This window comes from Equus przewalskii, chromosome 30 (assembly GCF_037783145.1).
Source record: "Equus przewalskii isolate Varuska chromosome 30, EquPr2, whole genome shotgun sequence".
Taxonomy (NCBI): Eukaryota; Metazoa; Chordata; class Mammalia; order Perissodactyla; family Equidae; genus Equus; species Equus przewalskii.
This window is the reverse complement of record NC_091860.1, coordinates 17310453-17330128: the sequence shown is the minus strand read 5'-3', so window position 1 is coordinate 17330128 and position 19676 is coordinate 17310453. Positions and strand designations below refer to the sequence as shown.

At 41.4% G+C, this 19676-nt stretch overlaps 1 protein-coding gene and 1 long non-coding RNA gene across 3 annotated transcripts in view; one reads left to right on the top strand and one right to left on the bottom strand.

The window, feature by feature from the left end:
* The window catches only part of CUBN (cubilin), a 256044-nt gene that overhangs the window by 140301 nt on the left and 96067 nt on the right, over positions 1-19676 (bottom strand). For both annotated transcript variants that reach the window (XM_070600806.1, XM_008510973.2), the window contains one exon: positions 4462-4643. In XM_070600806.1, coding sequence (XP_070456907.1) covers positions 4462-4643 — 182 coding nt within the window. The remainder of the gene's footprint in view (positions 1-4461; positions 4644-19676) is intronic.
* LOC139080416 (uncharacterized) lies at positions 6175-18207 on the top strand. Its single transcript, XR_011534920.1, has 2 exons — positions 6175-6265; positions 17670-18207. It is a non-coding gene; the product is annotated as an uncharacterized lncRNA (long non-coding RNA).

Below are 19676 nucleotides of genomic sequence, written 5' to 3'. Positions count from 1 at the left end.
GGATGGTTCCCTCTAGATCCATCCCACTTGTCCTCAGGTCTCCTAGGCTCCTCCAGTTGGCAACTATCTGTCTGACTGGGATCCAATACCCAGTGACGCATTCCCTCAGTAAGTGTCCCCTTGGTCTCATATCCAGCATCTTGGAGGCAAGTCTAGCCCAGCCCAGGCTGGGGCTCCAGGATTCCTCACACCCAGGTTTCTCAACCACTCCTGGGACCTGTTTATCCAGTATATGTGGTGGTGGTGGAGGGCAAGGGGAGGTGAGGAGTGAGGGGAAGATAAGAATCAAATAGAAGATACTGACCCTCCCACCTTCAGGTCTTGCCAAACCTGAATGTGTAGAAGAAAGACCATTGTTGGTGACAATGTACAGGTATGTTGGTATTTGGATCCTTCCCTGACCCCCACATGTATATGTACATAATTCCACACCCAGGGTCAGAACCAGAACTAGGAAAGCAGTGCTCTGAGAGATCTGTGTGCAGGGCCCTCCCTCCTCTGCCATCCGTGTGGCTCTCCCACCTCCGTGGACTGCCCCCCGTCCCCATTCCTCAGGCGCCCTGCAGCCCCTGCCCACCCTCGGGTCAGCGGTTGACTGACAGAGGAATCACTCCAGTGTTCTCTAGGGAGAGAGTGAGAACAAGAAGCCTGCTCTTGGGGAGCAGTACGTGATTTGAATCTATAATGACTTCTTTGTCTGATGAATTCCCCCCAGCCATGCGGGAGAGGCCAAAGTGAATGAAGCTGCTGTTCCACAGAGTGCTGAGCACAAGGACCGTAATTGCAAAGGAATGAAGCAGTCTGGCTGCTTCATGCTTATTTTCATTAGGAGGAGCTATGTTTGCGGGGCCCCCTAAGTCCCATCAATAGCCGGACTTTAGGAGGAGCCCTGTGTGGCCCTTTACACGTACACATATGCAAATGGAAGAAACAGGATCCTTCTGGCTTACAGAATCCTTTCTCCTTTCAAAGATTCCCTCTCACCCAAGGCGCAGTCCTCAGAGCTTGAAACCGACAGCATGTGCTCCTAATCATCCGCGCCCAATAAACAGCACATATTTGGAGAGAACACTGAGCACAAGGGTTTAGTTCTAACAAAGAAAACTTGCGCGTCGGCAAAATATTCTTTGTTTTCCCTGCTCGGGGTCCCCTTGAGATCTCAAACATAACCGGTACATGTTGGCTGGGCCTAGAAGCCTCCAGAAGAATAAACACTGTTGCTTTTGACCTTCTTCGCTTCCCCTCTTCCTGGACTGGGCTCACAAAAGACCATCGCAGAGAGAACAGAGGGAGCTAACTACCCACACCAAGCAATTGTCTCGGTTTATTGCCCCCAGGAGTGGATTTCCTTTTCTGCTTTATACCGGTTCAGGCTCCTTTCTCAGAGACTCAGGTCTAATCAGCCAGAGAGTTTCTATGACCAACACAATAGAACAGTACTTTTGGCTTCCACAAACAAGACCAATAGTTACGGCATGACTCTTCAAAAGAGGAAAAAGATGGAAAGAATTTCAGGGTGTGGTTCATTCGACTACAGCGTATGACTAAACTTTGGGGGGGAGAAGAATTGGTCTGATGATCAGAGATTTAAAAAATGTGTTTTTAGCAAATGCTCAGGATATAGAACATTTCAAAGCCTATGGTTTTAATCTGTTTTGAACATTTCTTTCTGCTCTGTTAGCTCCATTTATTGTTACAATCAAGTCAGCATTCCAGGGTCATGAGTAACCACACACTGTTGCTTAACACAACTGGCCACTCTCCCGCCACTGATTTTTGAGGGAAAAAAATATTGGTTCCTGATTAAATTTGGTCCAACCCAGGTAAGCCCACTGGTGACAGTGAGGTCCTAGTGGGTTGTGCTCAGCAGAACAGGAAAGGATAATATGCAGGCTGAGAGTAGACAGGTCAAGAAAGTCAGCAATGTTTCTAGGCCATTTATCCAAAATTTTGAAAACTTGCTAATATGTCATCAGCGTCTATGGCATGAGGGATGGAAAAAATCATTTTATCGATATTAGCCCAAGTTTATCACAGCACATTCCATCTGACTTGAGCATTTGCGGAGATGTCAGACAAGGTTTTCAAACAAAAGGGGGGTCACTCATTTCAGCCTTAACCAAAAAACTTTCCCAAAATATTTAAGGGGCTCAACATACTCCTGCAAATCCTGATTTTGAAGGAACAGGGGAAGCCCCCTCGTCCTAATAAAAACAAGCCACGAGCAGCGTGCAGCCTCTTCTCGCAGCCCATCCTGGGCAGTCTCAGGACCCTGCTTGCCTGCTGCTGCCGGAGGCTCTGCATTGTCCCTCTGCTGCTTGCAGGGAACAGCCCCAATCTTTGCCTTCTCATATAACGGGTGTGACAAAACCCAAAGCACAATGAACCCATTTACATTTTGCCAAGTGGGCAACAATCACATGTGCTGTGGAATATGAAAATGAAGGGTTAGGAACATTTCACATTACTGTGGAAAAGTCTGCTGCCAGCCCTTTGTAAGCGTCAGGGGGTTTTATGCAACTGAGAAATATCCTTGCTAGCAAGAGAGACTACTGGAACATTCCACACGTGAGTACTATTCTACTGTGTACTGTGAGTGTGAATTTCAGGAGCCAGCTCGTTCTCTCCTCCTGAAAAGCCCGTCCTCTTCTGAGGTGGAGTCCTGACTCAGCAACGGTGCTTACATGACGATGAGGGGATGGGTTTGAACCCCAGGGCTCACCAGCCCTGTCTCTAGTTTCACTTATCACAGCATTAGCCTCTTTCAGAGAGACGTGAGCTGCTAAATGCAATTCCTAGTGACTCTGCATCCACTCAGTGAGGGCCTGATTTGAGAACCCCACTTCTTTTCAGGGAAAGAGCTTGTTTTGTAATGTAATAAAGTTTTAAAGTGTTAAAATTTCCTATAAAGTATATGCCACTCATTTCAATGTCTTGCACGCTGCCCACCTCTGTCTTTTTACACTGGCTTACATGAAGAATTGAGTGTGGGGGAATTCAGCTCTTAGCTCTTCCACCACCGTCCTTGTGATCATGAAAAAAACCACCAATCTTTTTTTTTCTTTTTTTAGCTCAGGAAGATTCACCCTGAGCTAACATCTGTCACCAATGTTCCTCTATTTTGTATGTGGGTCACTGCCACAGCATGACTGCTGACAAGTGGTGTAAGTCTGGGCCCGGGAACCGAACCTCGGCTGCCAAAGTGGAACATGCCAAACTTAACCACTAGGCCACTGGGTCAGCCTCTCCACCAATCTTTTGAGCCTTGGTTTTGACAATGTAAAAAGGAAACAAAATTCCCCTCTAACTTCACAGGGTTATTTGCATTCAAATGGAAAAATGGATGTAAAAAATTAACAAATTTGCAAACCCCCACAAATGTGCATTATTATGGGGTGTCAATCATAGATTGGTGCTTTCATTCATTTGGATGCTTTCATTCATTCCACACATATATATCAAGCATTAGCTATTTGCCAAGCACTCTGTGGCACTAGGAGTTTAGCAGGAAAAAAAAATGAAATAAAAGCAGACAATACCCAGTCTTCCTGGAGTTTAAGTTCTACTAAATGTAGAACCCTGGTCATGATGTTCTATGGTGGTCCCTGCAGCTGAGGTGACAGGAGCTTTGTGTGTACTTGGAAGCAATATAAATATACATAAATATATATATATTTCCAAATGACCAGATTCCTGCAATAAAAAGCTGATTACGATAGATTCTCAAAGGCCCTCTGAATTATCTGAGACAAACCCTTTGCAGTAGTTTTGGAAAAGTTCTTGTCTTCCAACACCACGAGCTCTCGAAGTGACCTTTTTTAAAAGCTTTCTGCAGCAGATGCGTTTTGCGCCCTGCACCTGTGGCCCCCCTGGGATGACAGCTGCAGCTGCAGGGGGCAATTCCTCTGCTCACTGCCATGCCCCACCCCGAGCACCCGCCTCTTCTCTGCACTCTGCCTCCTGCTGCCTTTCCTGAGGGAGATTTCTCAGACGGGAAGTGCGGGGCATTGACAATCCCAAGTACAATCCTCCATCGATGGGGACAGGAGTTGGGGGACCCACGCCTCAGCTTCCTGTCCTTGGAGGGATGATTCTGAGGAGCAGTCCGCATGGGACCTCAGGGGGTCCCAGCAGGGTTAAGCCCAGGTTGCCCACAGGGGCTCCCTTCATCGACTCTTCCTCCCTCACCCTCCTTCACTCCCGCTCCTGGCATCACCTGCTAGTTAAACCGCCTGCCACCGGGTCTGGTCCCTCAGGCACTGCTTTAGGGAAACCTGAACTGAGATATTGATCCCATTTGTCTGTAAATGTTATTCACTATTTTGATGGCTGATACTCATCAAAATGGCCAAGAATAGGACACTGCCGGGCGGCTGGAGAGAATTTAGAGATTCCTGCAGACTGATTTCCAGATCTACCCCCAAATTTTGGAACGTGCTGAAAAGCAATCTAAATTCCTACCTCCAGGACGTCAAAGAGGCAGTTTGCATGGTACTCCACATCGAAGTCATGGATGGTGAGCTGAATGCTGCTCCCCGGGGCTGCGTGGATGTACCAGATGCATTCCTTGCTGGGGGGATAGGTGTTGGGGTACCCAGGGCTGCTGAAGGAGCCTGTGGCCCCAGAGAACTCCCCACCACAACCTGTGGAAACAGCAGGGCTCAGTCAGCACAAAGTGGGCATCGCCCCCAGGAAAACTTCTAAAACCCAGATAACCAAAAGACAGCTGAAAATGCACAATGCCTGACTTAGGAGAAAAATCATAAAGTTATAATTAAGCAGTTATAAAACAGTGAGGAAAGATAATGGCTACAACTTAATAAATTTATTCTTTTTAAAAAAAACTGATTACATCATTTGGCGCAATAATTCTCAGTCCTTATTCTTATCACAATGAACCTTTGGTAATAGTTTCAAAACTTCATTCTAATTTTTAGATTTTCTTCATTATTTAGGTAAGAATTTTATGGTAGGAAATAGAGTACCTAACCCCTACAGTTTACAGACTCACAGAATCTGTAGGAATTCAGAGAGAGATTTCAGAAGGGAGAGGGGGAGAAAACCTCACAGAAGTAAAATTTGAGGACAGTTAAATTTTAAAGACAAAGTTATAAAAAGTTAAAGATAAAACAGCCAAAATAGCAATTTTTGGTGATTAAAACGACATTGTAGGGGCCGGCCTCTGCACAGTGGTTAAGTTTGGCACGGTCCCCTTCAGCAGCCTGGATTCATGAGTTCGGATCCCGGGAGCAGACCTACACCATTCATCAAGCCATGTTGTGGCAGCAACCCACAAGTGAAACAGAGGAAGATTGGCACAGATGTCAGCTCACGGCTAATCTTCCTCAAGCAAAAAAAAAAAGAGGAAGATTGACAATGGATGTTAGCTCAGAGTGAATCTTCCGCACCAAAAAGAAAACAAAATCACAAAAAAAATAAAACATTGTTTGCTCTGTTAACATATCTGGGCCTCCTTTCCCATTATTTCAGAATATTCTTTCTTGGTTGGCAAACTCTTCTGAGTCCCTTCTCTCATCCTACATCAAGGGTTTCATGTTTAAGAAGGATAGTGCCTCCTTACTCCGTTAGGAACATTTGTGCCTTTTCACATGAACGAAGTTAAACTGCTGTAACTTAAAAACCAAGACCCGAAAGCTGAGGTCAGTCTACTCCCCACCCTACCCAAATTCATCCTGTACAGTGAGCTAGAAAAAAGTTTTTGAAAAGTTCAAAAGAAATATTCTCCATACAGAATCTCCACTTAGCCGAAAGGAGCTGAGAAGAAGAATAAGAAGACTCTTGCTTGGGTAAAGAAATGTGATTCGAGCTCAACACGCCGCCAGGTCTTGAGTTGCCAGGTTCCTGCTTCCATCTGAAAACCTCTGTGTTTTCTGACTTTCAATTTGTTGCACGGGGCAGTACCTTTGCTCCGGCCTATAAAGTTCCTACTTTTACTTCTGATTAAAACCCTCCAAAAAAGCTGTTTAACATTCGACGTGCTGACATTGTTTATAGACTGTGGTGAATGTTAAAAAAACATAAGTGCCATGAAAGATTAGAAAATATTTTTCCTACTACAACAACATATGGAAAATTTTCCTGAAGCCAAAATCAGCAGAGATTGTGCATATCCTGAGCACCACCGCTTAACCCAGGGGCACCAGTCACAGTATATTCCATCAAATGATGCTCCCAGGGGTTGGACAACACAGTGGCCCGTTTATATTATCTGAAGATGTAGCACCTTTTGCTAAATCCGTTACAGGTAAGCAAAGCCATTCTGTTCTCTGATTTTGTTTTCAACCTCCATTTTCAACTCCCGTGGTTCTTGGTATCAGTTGTATAAAATAAATGACCTAAAGAAAAAAATCTTTGGAGGGAAATAACTGTGCCCACATAATACAAAAGAGAACAAGGAAAAGGAAGCTTGGATATCTCATCTCTGCATTTTTATTCAGCTTCAGTTCATCAGACAATCTAATTTGACTTTTTTTTCGTTGTCGTTGATTCAACCAAAAATCTGTATAACATTTTTGAGTTGTCTTTTCCAATTGTTTGAGGTTGCCTTGTAAATTCCCTTGCAAGTAACAGGATACTAATACCCTTAAACTCGTCACTGTAAGCTGGAAGGATAATTTCAGATTCTTGGCATTCAGTGATGCTTTGAAAAATTGCAATACTTATTTTATTTACCCACTTACAGCTCTGGAGACTCACAGTGTACTTTTCCCTCAGGTTTAAAACAAACATAAACAAGGTTTATAAAAAAACAAAGCAAAATTTTATTTTTAAGTATGTCATGTTGTCTTCTCATCAATAGTACTTATGTGTGTGTTTTCTAAAGATAAATTCAAGTATTATTAAAAGTAATACCCAGTTGGGGAAAAATAGTGTGTGCTTGTGAGAAGGAGAGAAAGAAACTGTGGGAGCTTGAAAGCTCTTTGAAGCTTTCTTTTTCCTTCATGCTCTCACTGTCTCTGAGGTTTAACATATCAAAAGGTAACAACTTTGATTTGAAAGTTCATATCAAATGCAAAACAGAATAAATTAATTTAGTGGTATTTTATGGTAAAAACTATAAAGTACTGGAAAATAAAGTTAATGCTGATAATCATGGTAGAAATTTAACTCTGTCTTTGTATTTCTAAATTTTGGAAGAGATAAAAATACTTTCCAATTCCCATTCATTCATTCATTCAATAAGTATTTATTGAGCATATGCCATAGTCCAAGCAGTGCTGTAGAAGCCAGGTATATTCGAAGCCTCTTGAAAAAAGTCCACTTCTAGACATAAAAAGTGCTGCAATCATATGCCCTCCTGGATGTCAGTAAGCTCTTTTTTGCTTTTCCATCAGTTTTCAAAGAGAAATTTCAATAAGTTTTGATTTGAAAAATGCAATCAGTGAATTCTATTTTATCCTTTACATGTTAAATGGTTGTAAGTTACAAATAAGAATAAACAAATCGTCATGCTGAGTTGCTAAAAGATATTTTTAAATTTGTTAGTTTCGGTAGTCTGATGTTAGCATAATTCTTTTTTGGTACTAATTTCCAGTCCACAGATGAGAGATTTTGATCAGCATTTAGCCAGTTATGGCTCACTCTCTTGAGTATCATCACTTTTTCCTAGACTGTGGGACTCTGACAAATGTGCGCTTGGTATCAGGCAAAAGAAAATATGTCAAAACACATATTTTAAAAACTGAAAAATCAACTGATGTCTGTTTTTTCTATGCTCTATTTTAGTGACAAGTGAAAATGTATTCACAAAAAAATTAAGAAAATTCCTATTAGCCAAAAAAATTAAATATGTAATAAATTTATTTGATACTTTATTTCATAAATCTAAGCTATCATTAGGCCGACAGCTAAACATTAGATATGAATTTAGAATTGTATAATTATGGATAAAAATGAAAAGTCATAAATTCACATCGAGTCAAACTTATTAAATTATAGATGAAAGCAAACAACAATTATAATTCATAATTACTAGTAGAGTTTTTGAAAGAATGTATAATGAGTCTTTCAAATTGTATTTATGCATCGTTTTCCACTTGATTAACTGTGGAAAAGGGAGTCAGTTACAATATAGGAAATGTGACTCAGAACCTTTATTAACACATAATATCCCACTGTTAGTCAAAAGAAATACCATGACAGTCCAAAAATCCTACTGTGTGCAATTCTAACGGAGAAAAAATGTGTTCTGAATGCTGAAATGAATCCCAAAGCTAAATGATTCGATTCTGCCCCGTCAACAATCTCTTGCTCCTATTGGGTAGCAAAGCTGTTCATTTTATTTGATTTACTATTTCTGCACCTCCTGTGGTAGAGACAAGGTTTGTTTCTGTCTTATTTTTAATAAAGACTGTGGAATTCAAAACTTATTGGTAAGCTGCTTTACCGAGTAGTGTTATCAGTGCTGCTGATGTTTAACACTAAAAGCTTTCTACATAAACAACTATGCTAATTCTACTTTCCTATTAACTTTCAATTTAATTTGGGCCAGGAAGGGGAAAAAGTAATCTGTTCACTGCACTATTTCCCTTTGTGTGGGGTTTAGGATGTGACAATCTCTTGTCAAAATACAATTTTTCCTGAATGAGTCACAGAAAATAATCCATTTCTAAATCCATCCACCCATTTTAGAGATAGAAGCAACAAGTCATCTGGAAAATCTCAGGTGTCTACATGTCATTTAGAGTAGAAATAATGGTTCGGACACATCTGCAAATATTGAAACTGCTGAGAAAACACACAGTTCAACAGGCTATGCAATAATTTTTAAAAATCCTGTCATTGTCAGTCATGTCTGTGACTTTGGGTGGGTGACCAGGCGGTCCAGGAAGGGGTAGGAAAGAGAGATGGAGGATAGGCAAGGCTAGAGATGAAAGAAGTTGTATCAACCAACAGCTGTCAGGAAATAACACAGGAGGTGATGTTTAGATTCCCAATGGCATCTTTATCATCATGTTACCTGTCTGGTTGAATGAATAATAAAATGTAAAAGAAATAGAGAAGTTTTCTATAACTGGGCTTCAGTAACCTAAGATAGAGGACAGTGATTCAGGAAAGCATTTCAGGGATTTACACAAAGAAAATGATTAAATGATGAAAATACTAACCAAGGAGTAGATAATGGAGCGATGAATAAAGAGTTTTGAGAGATAACGTGTATAGAAGAAATAGAGTTAGAGATAGTGGATCTTTGCACCCAACTGGTAAGAGATGATTTTCATGGAGGAGACAACAGGACTTCCAAAGGTGCATAATTTGCACGTTAGGTTGCAAAACTTTTGGAAATATAATAACATATCAAGTGAAGCACATAAGACAAAACGGGTCCCCATCCTGGCTGTGTTAGTCCTTGGATAACTAATTTAACCTCTCTAGTCTTCTATTTCTTCATCTGTAACAGTACATGGATTAGTACTCAACCCCATAGGGCTGTTATATGGAGCAAATGAAATAACCAAAGTAAGGTTTTTAGCTAAGCGTCTTGCCTATGATAATCACTCTATACATGCTGTGTACTATACTTTCACAAGAGTTTATCCAGGTATGGGATAAGATTAGAGAAAGACTTCGAGCTAGAAGAGGCATTACCGTACCCGCTAAAGAGCCATCATAAATACATGATGAGAAGTAAGAAATCAACTGTTCATTAAGCTACAATAAAGATAGTCCACAGCTGTATGGTAGCTCACAATTTTTCAAAGTGCTTTTAATAAGTACTCTATCTGATTCTAAATTCATAACCACTCTGTGAGGTAGGCAAGAATGATCATATCAGGCCCAATTTAGAGAAGAGCAAAGTGAGGCTCAAGAAGGCTCAACAAGGCTGCTGCACTTGCAGCTCACATAGTGAACGGCAGCTCTGGGGCCCAGCCCCTCCCCTATCACCCCTTAAACCCCTCTCCCCCAGCCCCAGTTCTGTGTTCTCTCTGCTATGCCTTGTTGGGCACTTCAGCCCTAAGACAGTGGGATGGCAGTGTTGGACACTGCCCTCATTAGTGTTCTGTCCATCTACGGAGGAAAAAAATCACCATAGAAACCTAAAAAATAAGCAAATAAAGCAAAAATTTTTTTCATTTAATTTAAGGCAAATCTGACAAAATCTAATATATTAACATCATTAGACATCAGCTGAACTGGAATAAAATAATGACCTGAAGAGAATCGTGTTTTTCAGCTTTAATTAGTTAATCTTTATGAAACTTTAGTATTGGTGACTGATCATCTGTTTGGTTCTATTTTCCTCCAAACTCCCAGTCATCAGCTGAAAGGAAGCCCTGACCTTATCAGCAGGAAACATGTTGATCTGCTGAACTCATAACAAGGAAGAGTTAAAAGCTCTTGCTAAACCTGCTTACTTGTGAAGACCATTTAAATCTTTTCATAAAAGGACTTTGCTAACACTGGTCTTTTTTTTTTTTTTTTCGTCTAAAACAAGCAATGAGTTACAAAATTCAAGAACAAAAACATTAAGCATAATCTATGTATGTTCTATCTTCAAGATTTGGGGTCGTTGTTTTTCAACAAAAGGACTTTGATAAAAAGCAAACCAGCAATGAAACAGCTAAATGGAATCAGAGGCACAAAGTTTAAAAGGATGTTCTGTATTTCCCTATAATTGCTCAAATGAAGCCATCTCTTCGCACTTGGTGTTTTCCTGAAACTGTGTTCCATAAACCAATGGCACCGGGGCTGCCAGCTTGGAATTGACATGGCTGAAGCCTGCTGAAGCTGGAAGAAAGGCAGCAGAGAACAGACCCAAAGAGGACATCTTCACATCCTTGTCCTCTAATTTCTGAGGGAAAAACCTGAGAAATCCGTGGTCAATGTGGAAAAGAAGTTGAAAAGCCATAGTCTAGTAAAAGAACAAATTTGAGCACAATAAACGATGATGCTCACATACTTCATTCAAATGACTGATTTATACTTTAACAGTTTTTCTTTAACTGAAAAATATAAACTTTCTCTTCTGCAATACCTTGAGAGGTGCCTCACTGGTTAGCCCAATTTCCCTCGACATGCAAAAGGGCAGCAAGTGGAGGGAGTGGGGTCACAAGGAGAAGTCACCAATAAGGACTCTTTTTATGGGGCAGCTATGATGTGAAATGGTAACTAAGAGCTCAGAAGATGGGGAAAGTCCAACCCAAGGCAAGGTTGACCTATTTCCTAGTGTACACAGGCCTCACTTCTGATACATCTGTGAGATATGTAAATAATGCAATTCAAGCGATTTTGACCAGAAACTTTCAGCTTGGGGGAAGTAGGTGGAGGTGGAGAGAAATATGAGCTCCTCAAAATGGCCAAAGTTGTGCAAAGGTGACTGTGGCATGCATAAGAACCACAAAAAAATCAGCAGTTCCTCGTTTGATTTTACCGGTTAATTCCCCAACAGTCTAAAAGTGTATGCCACTCTCCTAGGATACAGGAGAAAGGCAAATGATAGGTATCTGTCCCACAAGATCAAAGATGAAAATCAGATCACTAGTCCTCTCTAAAGAAAGGCAGAGGGTGGAGCCCCCAGAATTCATCTGCTCTTAAGGATTTGCAGATTAATTTTCAGGAGGATTTTGTGGGTTAGCACTTACTCCATGAGGACAAAGACACAAACTGAAGCAATTACAAGAGGGAAGCAGAGAAAAAATCATATAATATAAAGAGCAAATAATGTTAAATCCTCCTGAGAAAAAGGAAGGAAGAAGACAAGAAGAAGAAAGAAGACAAAGCATGGTGAACTGTAGGAGAGGAGAAAGTGGTCAAAAGCTGCAGGACCTCCTGGATGGGGTTGAATAGTGTCCCCTAGAATTCATATCCACCTGGAATCTGTGAATGTGACCTTATCTGGAAATAGGGTCTCTGTGGATGTTAACAAACTAAGATGAAGTCATACTGGAGTGTAGTGGGGCTGAAATCCAACAGAACTGGTTTCCTTACAAGAAGAGGGACACAGACACACAGAAGGAAGAAGCCATGGGAAGATGGAGGCAGAGATCAGAGTTACTCATCTACAAGTCAAGGAAAGCCAAGGATTGCCAGCAACCAATAGAAGCTATAAGAGATAAGGAAGGATTCGTCCCTAGAGACTTTGGAGGGACGGCCCTGCTGACACTTGATTTTGGACTTCGAGCCTTGAGAACTGTGAAAGAGTAAATCTGTGTTGTTGTAAGCCACCTAGTGTGTGTTACAGCAGCCCTAGGAAGTGAATAGATTCCCTTTCTTTTCCCAATAAATGAGATGGCACAAAATGGTAGCAACTGTGAGTGTAACATCTAAAGTATGGGTTTTGGGGGGTGGGTTTTCATGAGGAAGATTGGCCCTGACTGAGCTAACATCTGCTGCCAATCTTCTTTTTGCTTGAGGAAGATTGCCCTTGAAATCACGTCTGTGCCAATCTTCCTTTTGTATGTGGAACAGCACCACAGCATGGCTTGATGAGCAGCGTATAAGTCCACACCCAGCATCGAAACCCATCAATGCCAGGCCGCTGAAATGGAGCACGTGAACTTAACCACTACGCCACCAGGCTGGCCCCTGAAGGAGTGTGGGTTTGAAAGCTCTCCTTATTCCCTCTTGTGTTAATTCCATCCTATTTTTCAGACTGAAGTTTAGATGATGGTTGGTCAAGGATAAGGTTAGAAGATACAGGAAGTCTTTTTTTAGTCTGTTTGAGCTGCTATAACAAAATACCACAGACTGGGTGGCTTCTAAACAACAGAAATTTATTTCTCACAGTCCTGGAGGCTGGTAGTCTGAGATCAGGGTGCCAGCATGGTCAGGTGAAGGCCCTCGTCTGGGTCACAAACTTCTCATGATATCCTCACATGGCAGAAGAGGGCAAAGGATCTCTCTGGGGTCTCTTTTATAGGAAGACCAATCTCATCATGAGGGCTGTGCCCCCAGGACCTGCTCACCTCCCAGTGCTCCACCTCCTAATAACGTCACCTGACAGGTTAGGTTTCCACACGTGAATTTTGAGAGGACACAAATGTGCAGACTCAGCACAGTCTGTTGAGAAAACTAGAGACAAATGTAGGGCTAATTATCATATTAGGAGGAAACAAGCAAACTCAAGAATAAGGATAAGGATTTTTAGCATTGAGGAGTCCGTAACAGTTTAGAAAGTTTCATCATCCGTAAAGACTTCATTCCAGCCCTAGACTTTATGTTAATCATTTTGTCTAAGTGATTTCCATAAGCAATGGATATGGAATAGAATTATCTGTTTTTAATGGTAGGGACCAAAAGAAAAGGGGGGGGGGGGAAGAAAAAGACCACAACGTGAAGCTAATGACTAGAAAATAGGTACAAATAGGAGCTAAAACATCAACGTTTGGGGCTGGCCCCATGGCCGAGTGGTTAAGTTCGCGCGCTCCGCTGCAGGCGGCCCAGTGTTTCGTTGGTTCGAATCCTGGGCGCGGACATGGCACTGCTCATCAGACCACACTGAGGCAGCGTCTCACATGCCACAACTAGAAGGACCCACAACGAAGAATATACAACTATGTACCGGGGGGCTTTGGAGAGAAAAAGGAAAAAGTAAAATCTTTAGAAAAAAAAAAAATCAACGTTGTCCATAATTATAAAATGACTTTTAAATTACTATATGTCATAAGAATATTCAAAATTAAGATTTTCATAGCCATCTGACTCCCTGAGACATCCCAAATCTGAAGATTGAAATGCTTCACTTTAGGATACCATTAGAGAGAAATGAATTCAATGTAGCCATATTTTAGGTCTTTTCACATAATATAAATTTTGATTTCCTGTATATGAAAGGATAAAGATCTTTCATTTTGACTCAGAGAAGTATAGCAGACCTCGTCATCTTTTCTATTTGACTAACTAGATCATTCTTCTTCTAATCTACTTATTCCAACCAAATTAAAAACTGGTTTCGCAGTAGAAATTCTTGCTTATAATTCATGAGAAATCAATCAATCAATCTCTCTCCCTTAGACATTTTTGAAATTATTGAAGATTTCTGAACAAATATATAAAAATAGTATAAAAATGTCTTCCAAGGAGAGGAAATGGGACCAAGACAACTGGACTAACTTTTCTGAAATAAGTAGTCACACCTAAGGCTACCAAGAACTACTTTATGAAACACTCTAAACAGGCAAAGAGAGGGAATGTGTTCACTTAATGCAATTTCCAAGGTCAACACTCATACTTCTATTTAAAAGTACTCATTCTAATCCAGCTTTCTTTCAATTTAATTATTTTGGTATACAGCACACTTGCAGGAAAAGCTCACCAGCCTCCCCCTCAGGGTTCCACATCACTAGCCACCTCCATCCTCAATTCCTTCTCTCATCTTTCCCCAACCCCCAACCTTGCTCCACATCAACAAAGGGACAAATGTGGGCAGCACGACGCCGATGGTCCTGGTATCCTCTGACCCTCCCAGCCCTGACAAGCCAAAACCACAAGATTGTTTTCTGTGATGGAGATACCAGGGGTGCAGATCCCTCACAGGGCAAATGCTGCAGGCAACCAGCCAGCTAGGGTCCTTAACTTAGTGGGGGCAGACTCTCTCTGGCTGGGCTCCTAAATTAACCAAATCTTCCAGTGCTCCATTCTATCCTCCGTGGTTTACCTCCAGCCAAACCAATCTATTTTAGGGGCAGCTATCCTTTCTCTCTTCACTTTAATATAAAATGCATCTTGCAAGCTGGATTGTCTAACTAAACAGATTGGACGATGTCTGTGGTCTGCCCCCGCTTGGGAGCATGTGATTCCATCAGTTATGTGTAGCAACGCCAAAAGAAGAGCACTTTATAAAAGAGTAATAAAGCAGACATTGTGTTGAAGGATAAACAAGCATTAGCTATTTTGAACTAGCTGTTTGCAAAGTAAGACACTTCACCTCCGTTATTGCTACTTGAACGTGAAGAAAGAATGGACTGTGTAATTCAGTGGGGAGCCCATGGACCCGGGACATTATTTATTTGGGAAAGATTGCATACATTGATTTAAAAACATTTATTATCCTCAGTGGGAATTTAGTTACAAAATTACCTACTCTAAGCTCTGACCTTGTTTGCATTGCGATATCATTCTTTTTTGCAATGAAAAGCTGTGGGAGGAAATTATTTGCTTTTACTCAGAGTGTAACTATTTAAAACACAGGTTTTGGAGTTCAACATCACATGTGGTTTTGTGTTCTGATTCCATCACTTTCTGGATTTGTGAGTCTGGAGAAGTTAGTTCTCGAAGACTCTTTCCTCAGTTTTCTTATCCACAATGTGAGGATGATGATGCTTATTTCAGAGAATTTGGGAGAAGACATGAGATAATATTTTTAAAGCACTAACCAAAGCACACAGCACATGGTAAGTGTCATTTTTTTAAATGTCAACATCAATGACAGTAATAATAAATGAGATGTCAAACCAATGCACCAAACATTTAGTCATATTTTCATTCACTTTTTATATGGCAATGTGGCTTATTTTTATCATAATTAATGGCTTACATTTAAAATCACATTTAGGTGGTAAAATCTATGTTATTCAACCTGTGAGTAGTCCTACGTATAACTAGAAAGAAAAAAAAATCGGAGACAAGGTACATTAGTGTCATTACTTATGTAGAGAACATAAAATTCTATTAAACCTTGTAGAATGCAGTTACTGTCCTACACCAGAGATTCATCTTTTGTTTTGTGAGTCAATGCCACTGAAACCTGCCATTAGTCTCTGAGTGCACAGTGGTGTACACATAAAACGAGTCCTTGGATACGTAATGTCAGAGACAAATATGGCAATATTTAAGTAAACATCCAAAAAGAGAAATCTCAGGGACAAAAATTAAGGTTCTACTGAACATATTGTTTGCTCTGTGTTGGTTTAGTCATTTCTGGCTGCTACAAAATTGTTAAAAAAAAAAGTGTGACTTCTTTTTTCATGTTGTACAAAAAAGTGTGGAATCCCCTAGAAAGTATGTGCAATATCTGTCAGGGTTGTTGCTGCTAGGGAACCAGAACACAAACAGCAGATTCAAGAAAGCCCTTCCTTTGGCCCAAATCACCAGGACTATTACAAATTGTGCAATATATGATTTGGCAAGGTCATGGCTGTTTGAGGGTCATTTTTTTCTTTTTATAACTGTTTCAAAGAACAGCAATGGAAATAGAAGTCAAGCTTTTTCAAATGGTAGCGATGTGGGAATTGCGATGCAAGACTCCTAAACGGACTTCACTGGTTACAGGACTCAGAGCCAACATGAAATGAAGGTCAACTGTGTGTATGTGTATTTTCTGTTGTCGTCAAGGCGGCAAATAATGTCAGGATTTAGCTTTTCCACTCATTCTGAAACGTCTGCCTATGTGTAACGCTGCCTCTGGTTACTAGAACCTTGCTGGGAAAGTTCTGAAGCCGAGGCAAAAGAGCTGCACAATTTCCTTAGTAAATTATAATCCTAATTTCAAATGTGAGTTCGCTTGTAAACAGATTTTTTAAAATTAGCATCATCCTTTGAGAACTTCTTTGCAAAAAAGTAATAATTTGCAAAACAAAAATCAGAAACAGTATCACAACGCAGAAATCTTTGGTTCTACACTAAGAACATATTCATTTTCAGTGTCCATGCTTAAAAATTTTCTAAGAGTGTCACTAAGACAAAAGTTCAAACTATCAAATACGCTGAAGTGGCCAGGATAAGCAGGACAGGACACAGCATGGATAAACGTGAAAGAAAGCCTAGTCAGAATGGAGGGAAAGAACTTGTAACTTAAACAGAACTAATGTCTCTTAAAAGCTTCTTTTACTTAAATTTCTACTCAAACGGAACAGGATTTCTTTCACTCATATCACAGTCTATAATAAAACAATCACAGCAGTCTGTTTTTACCCATTTGTCATTACAAGAGATTGCTCACAGACTTTCTGAACCAAGGATGCTTTCTTGATGGTAAATGAGATTCCTTTAGAGGCAGATGGGGACAGGTGCTTTACCACTTCGCTCTCTGTGACATTATGTCTATCACTGCCTAGCAGGAAGTGACACTGTGAAAGCAATTCGTCACCAGCAGAGACAAGATAGGTCTCCGTCTGAGATTAGGACCAGATGGCATGATTCACATCTCGGCCTTGTGGGTGAGCCCTGGAATCTTTGCTGACCACGATTCATAAAATACTTTCATTTTGAGTGTCATACCTCCGGATTGTCGTGAATTTTAGCACTGTGCAGACTCAGGACAGACAGGCAGAAATAAAGTCCATATTCTTGCAACAGCTCTAATCAGTTGGTCTCTGATGACCTGTCCTGCCTCAACGTCGATCACTCCCTTTGGCCCGGTATTTCTCTACTCTGCATTCATTGTTGCCCTGCTAAGGAGCCTAAAATTTTTAGATATTTTCTTCCCAAGTTTTCCCCCGTGAAATTTAAACATCACACATACACTATGTATCTGTTATGTACTATATATCTGTGCTTTATACATAAAGCATAGGATTCTTTTCACCCTCCCAAGAACCAATTTCCATGCCCTTGGGGTTGATATTGAGAACATGTGCCATAGCTGAAATCCTTGCCCATTGCAAAACTTTGGCACTATCTCAAGCTTCCCTCCCTCTATTCTTAGAAATGTTTTCCTTTCTCAGTTATTTGTCTGATGGATCAACTCTTGTTCATTCTTTAAAACTCAGCTCAAGTATCAAAGCTGCCTGGAGGCCTCTGGAACTCCCTCGGGCCATCCCAGATCTCCTCGGTGCCCACCGCATCACGGATTATGGACTTATTTCTACACTTGGTTTATTTGTCTGTCTCCACGACTAGATGACTAACTCCTTGAAGCCAACTAGATGACTATCTCCTTCCTCCCTGTTATGGGCTGAATTGTGTCTCCCCGCAAATTCATAGATTGAAGCCCTAACCCCCAGTACCTCGGAATGCGACAGCATTTGGACACAGGGCTATTACAGACATGATTAAGTCAAAATGAGGCCCCCTAGGTGGGCCCTAATCCAGTATCAGTGGTGTCCTTATATGAAGAGGAAATTTGGGCACAGGAAGAGATACCAGGATGCACCCTCACAGAGAAAGGGCCACGTGATGCCACAGCGAGAAGGCTGCCATCTGTAAGCCAACCAGAGAGGCCTCAGGAGAAACCAAACCTGCCAACACCTTGATCTTGGACCTCCGGTCTCCAGAACTGTGAGAAATAAATGTCTGCTGCTTACGTCAGCCAGTCTGTGGTATTTTGTTATGGCCGCCTGAGCAAACGAATACACTCTCTATATTCTAAAAACTAAGACCAGAACCTGGTAGTGAATAAACATAGGCTGGTTGGTTGGTTGAATGAATGACTGAATGAAAAACATGTTCTCCACAAATTCCTTCTTACAGAGGCTCTGTGTCATTGCTATCACGTGATACACTACAGACTGTCTGTTCTTTGGCGGGGAGGCCCAGCACGTCTCCTCACACAGCCCAGTTTATTCATCCTCACACCCAGCTGGGTGATCACCCAGCAATTCCGTATAAAGCAAATGGATAACAGAGTTACAAAAGATAAATCCTTTGTCCTCAAAGGGTGAACCTCCCAGAAACCCTTGCACATATACTCTTAAGTCACAAAAGGAATAAAAATTACAGATTAGAAGGAATTCCCCTGAAAGACCAACAATAAAGAAAGACTTTGAAAAGACCAAGTGAGAGAAGCAGAACTGGAGGGAATGTTTAAGAGCAACACTGCTGACCTCACAGAGGCTCTTTGCCAGGGCACTGAAAGTATATTTTTTAAAAGCCCTTTGATGCGGCGCTGCTTGTCCACAGGTAGTCGAGAAGGCGCTGGCTCGTGTTCAAACCAAGCCAGCCATGGAGGATCTAATAAGGCTTTTAAAATGTTCTCCCTGAGCTGATTTCTGAAAACCCTCAAGGCTTGAGAAATCTCGTTAAGAGCTAAAAAGAGATAAAATGGAACCAGCCCCCATCCAAGAGGCTGATGTCATCTATCTCCCCAAAGAAAAGGCCGCACTTTCCTTTGTGAAAACCCAGGGTGACATCACCTCCCCATCACATGCCCCTTCGCCCCTTTCCCTGCTGTTCCCAGCTGAGCGGTCTCTCCCTTTGCAAATGTCACTCTTTCACAAAGCTCCTTGACCTTGTTTGTGTGCTGGATTCCACCGCCTAGTGAAAGAGGGCCTCTGGGAGGGCCCACTACAAGAGGCGAGTGGTGTGCACAGCTGGCTGGGAGGCCCCTATTCACACAGCTTGCAGAAAGTTCTACACTCCCTTCAGCAACACAGACGGAAGCCGAATTCAGCCCCTGGACAATGCTGTCAATGCTGAATACTGTGAACCGTTTAGCCGGGCGGAGGAACTGTGGCCATTTCTTTCTTTCCAGAGTGGGATTCTCTTTGATGGTTTGCATAAAGGCAAGGCAGTGTGGTTTAATCTCACATCTACAAAAAATGGACCCACTAAGAAAGCCCGATTGTAGATCCATTTTCTCAAAGCAAATAGAAGATTTGTGCGGTTGACAAAGAGGCACATTTTGTAAACGGGTTTATTTATTAATTGGTAAAATGCGCAGGAAATGATGCCACCATAGATTTTGAACTCTCAGCGAAGAGTTTTTTGGAGTTCTTATTGCAGAGTTTGGAAAAGAGTGGAAGGGGAGAGAGGACCTGAAATGAGATTTGATGCTGATG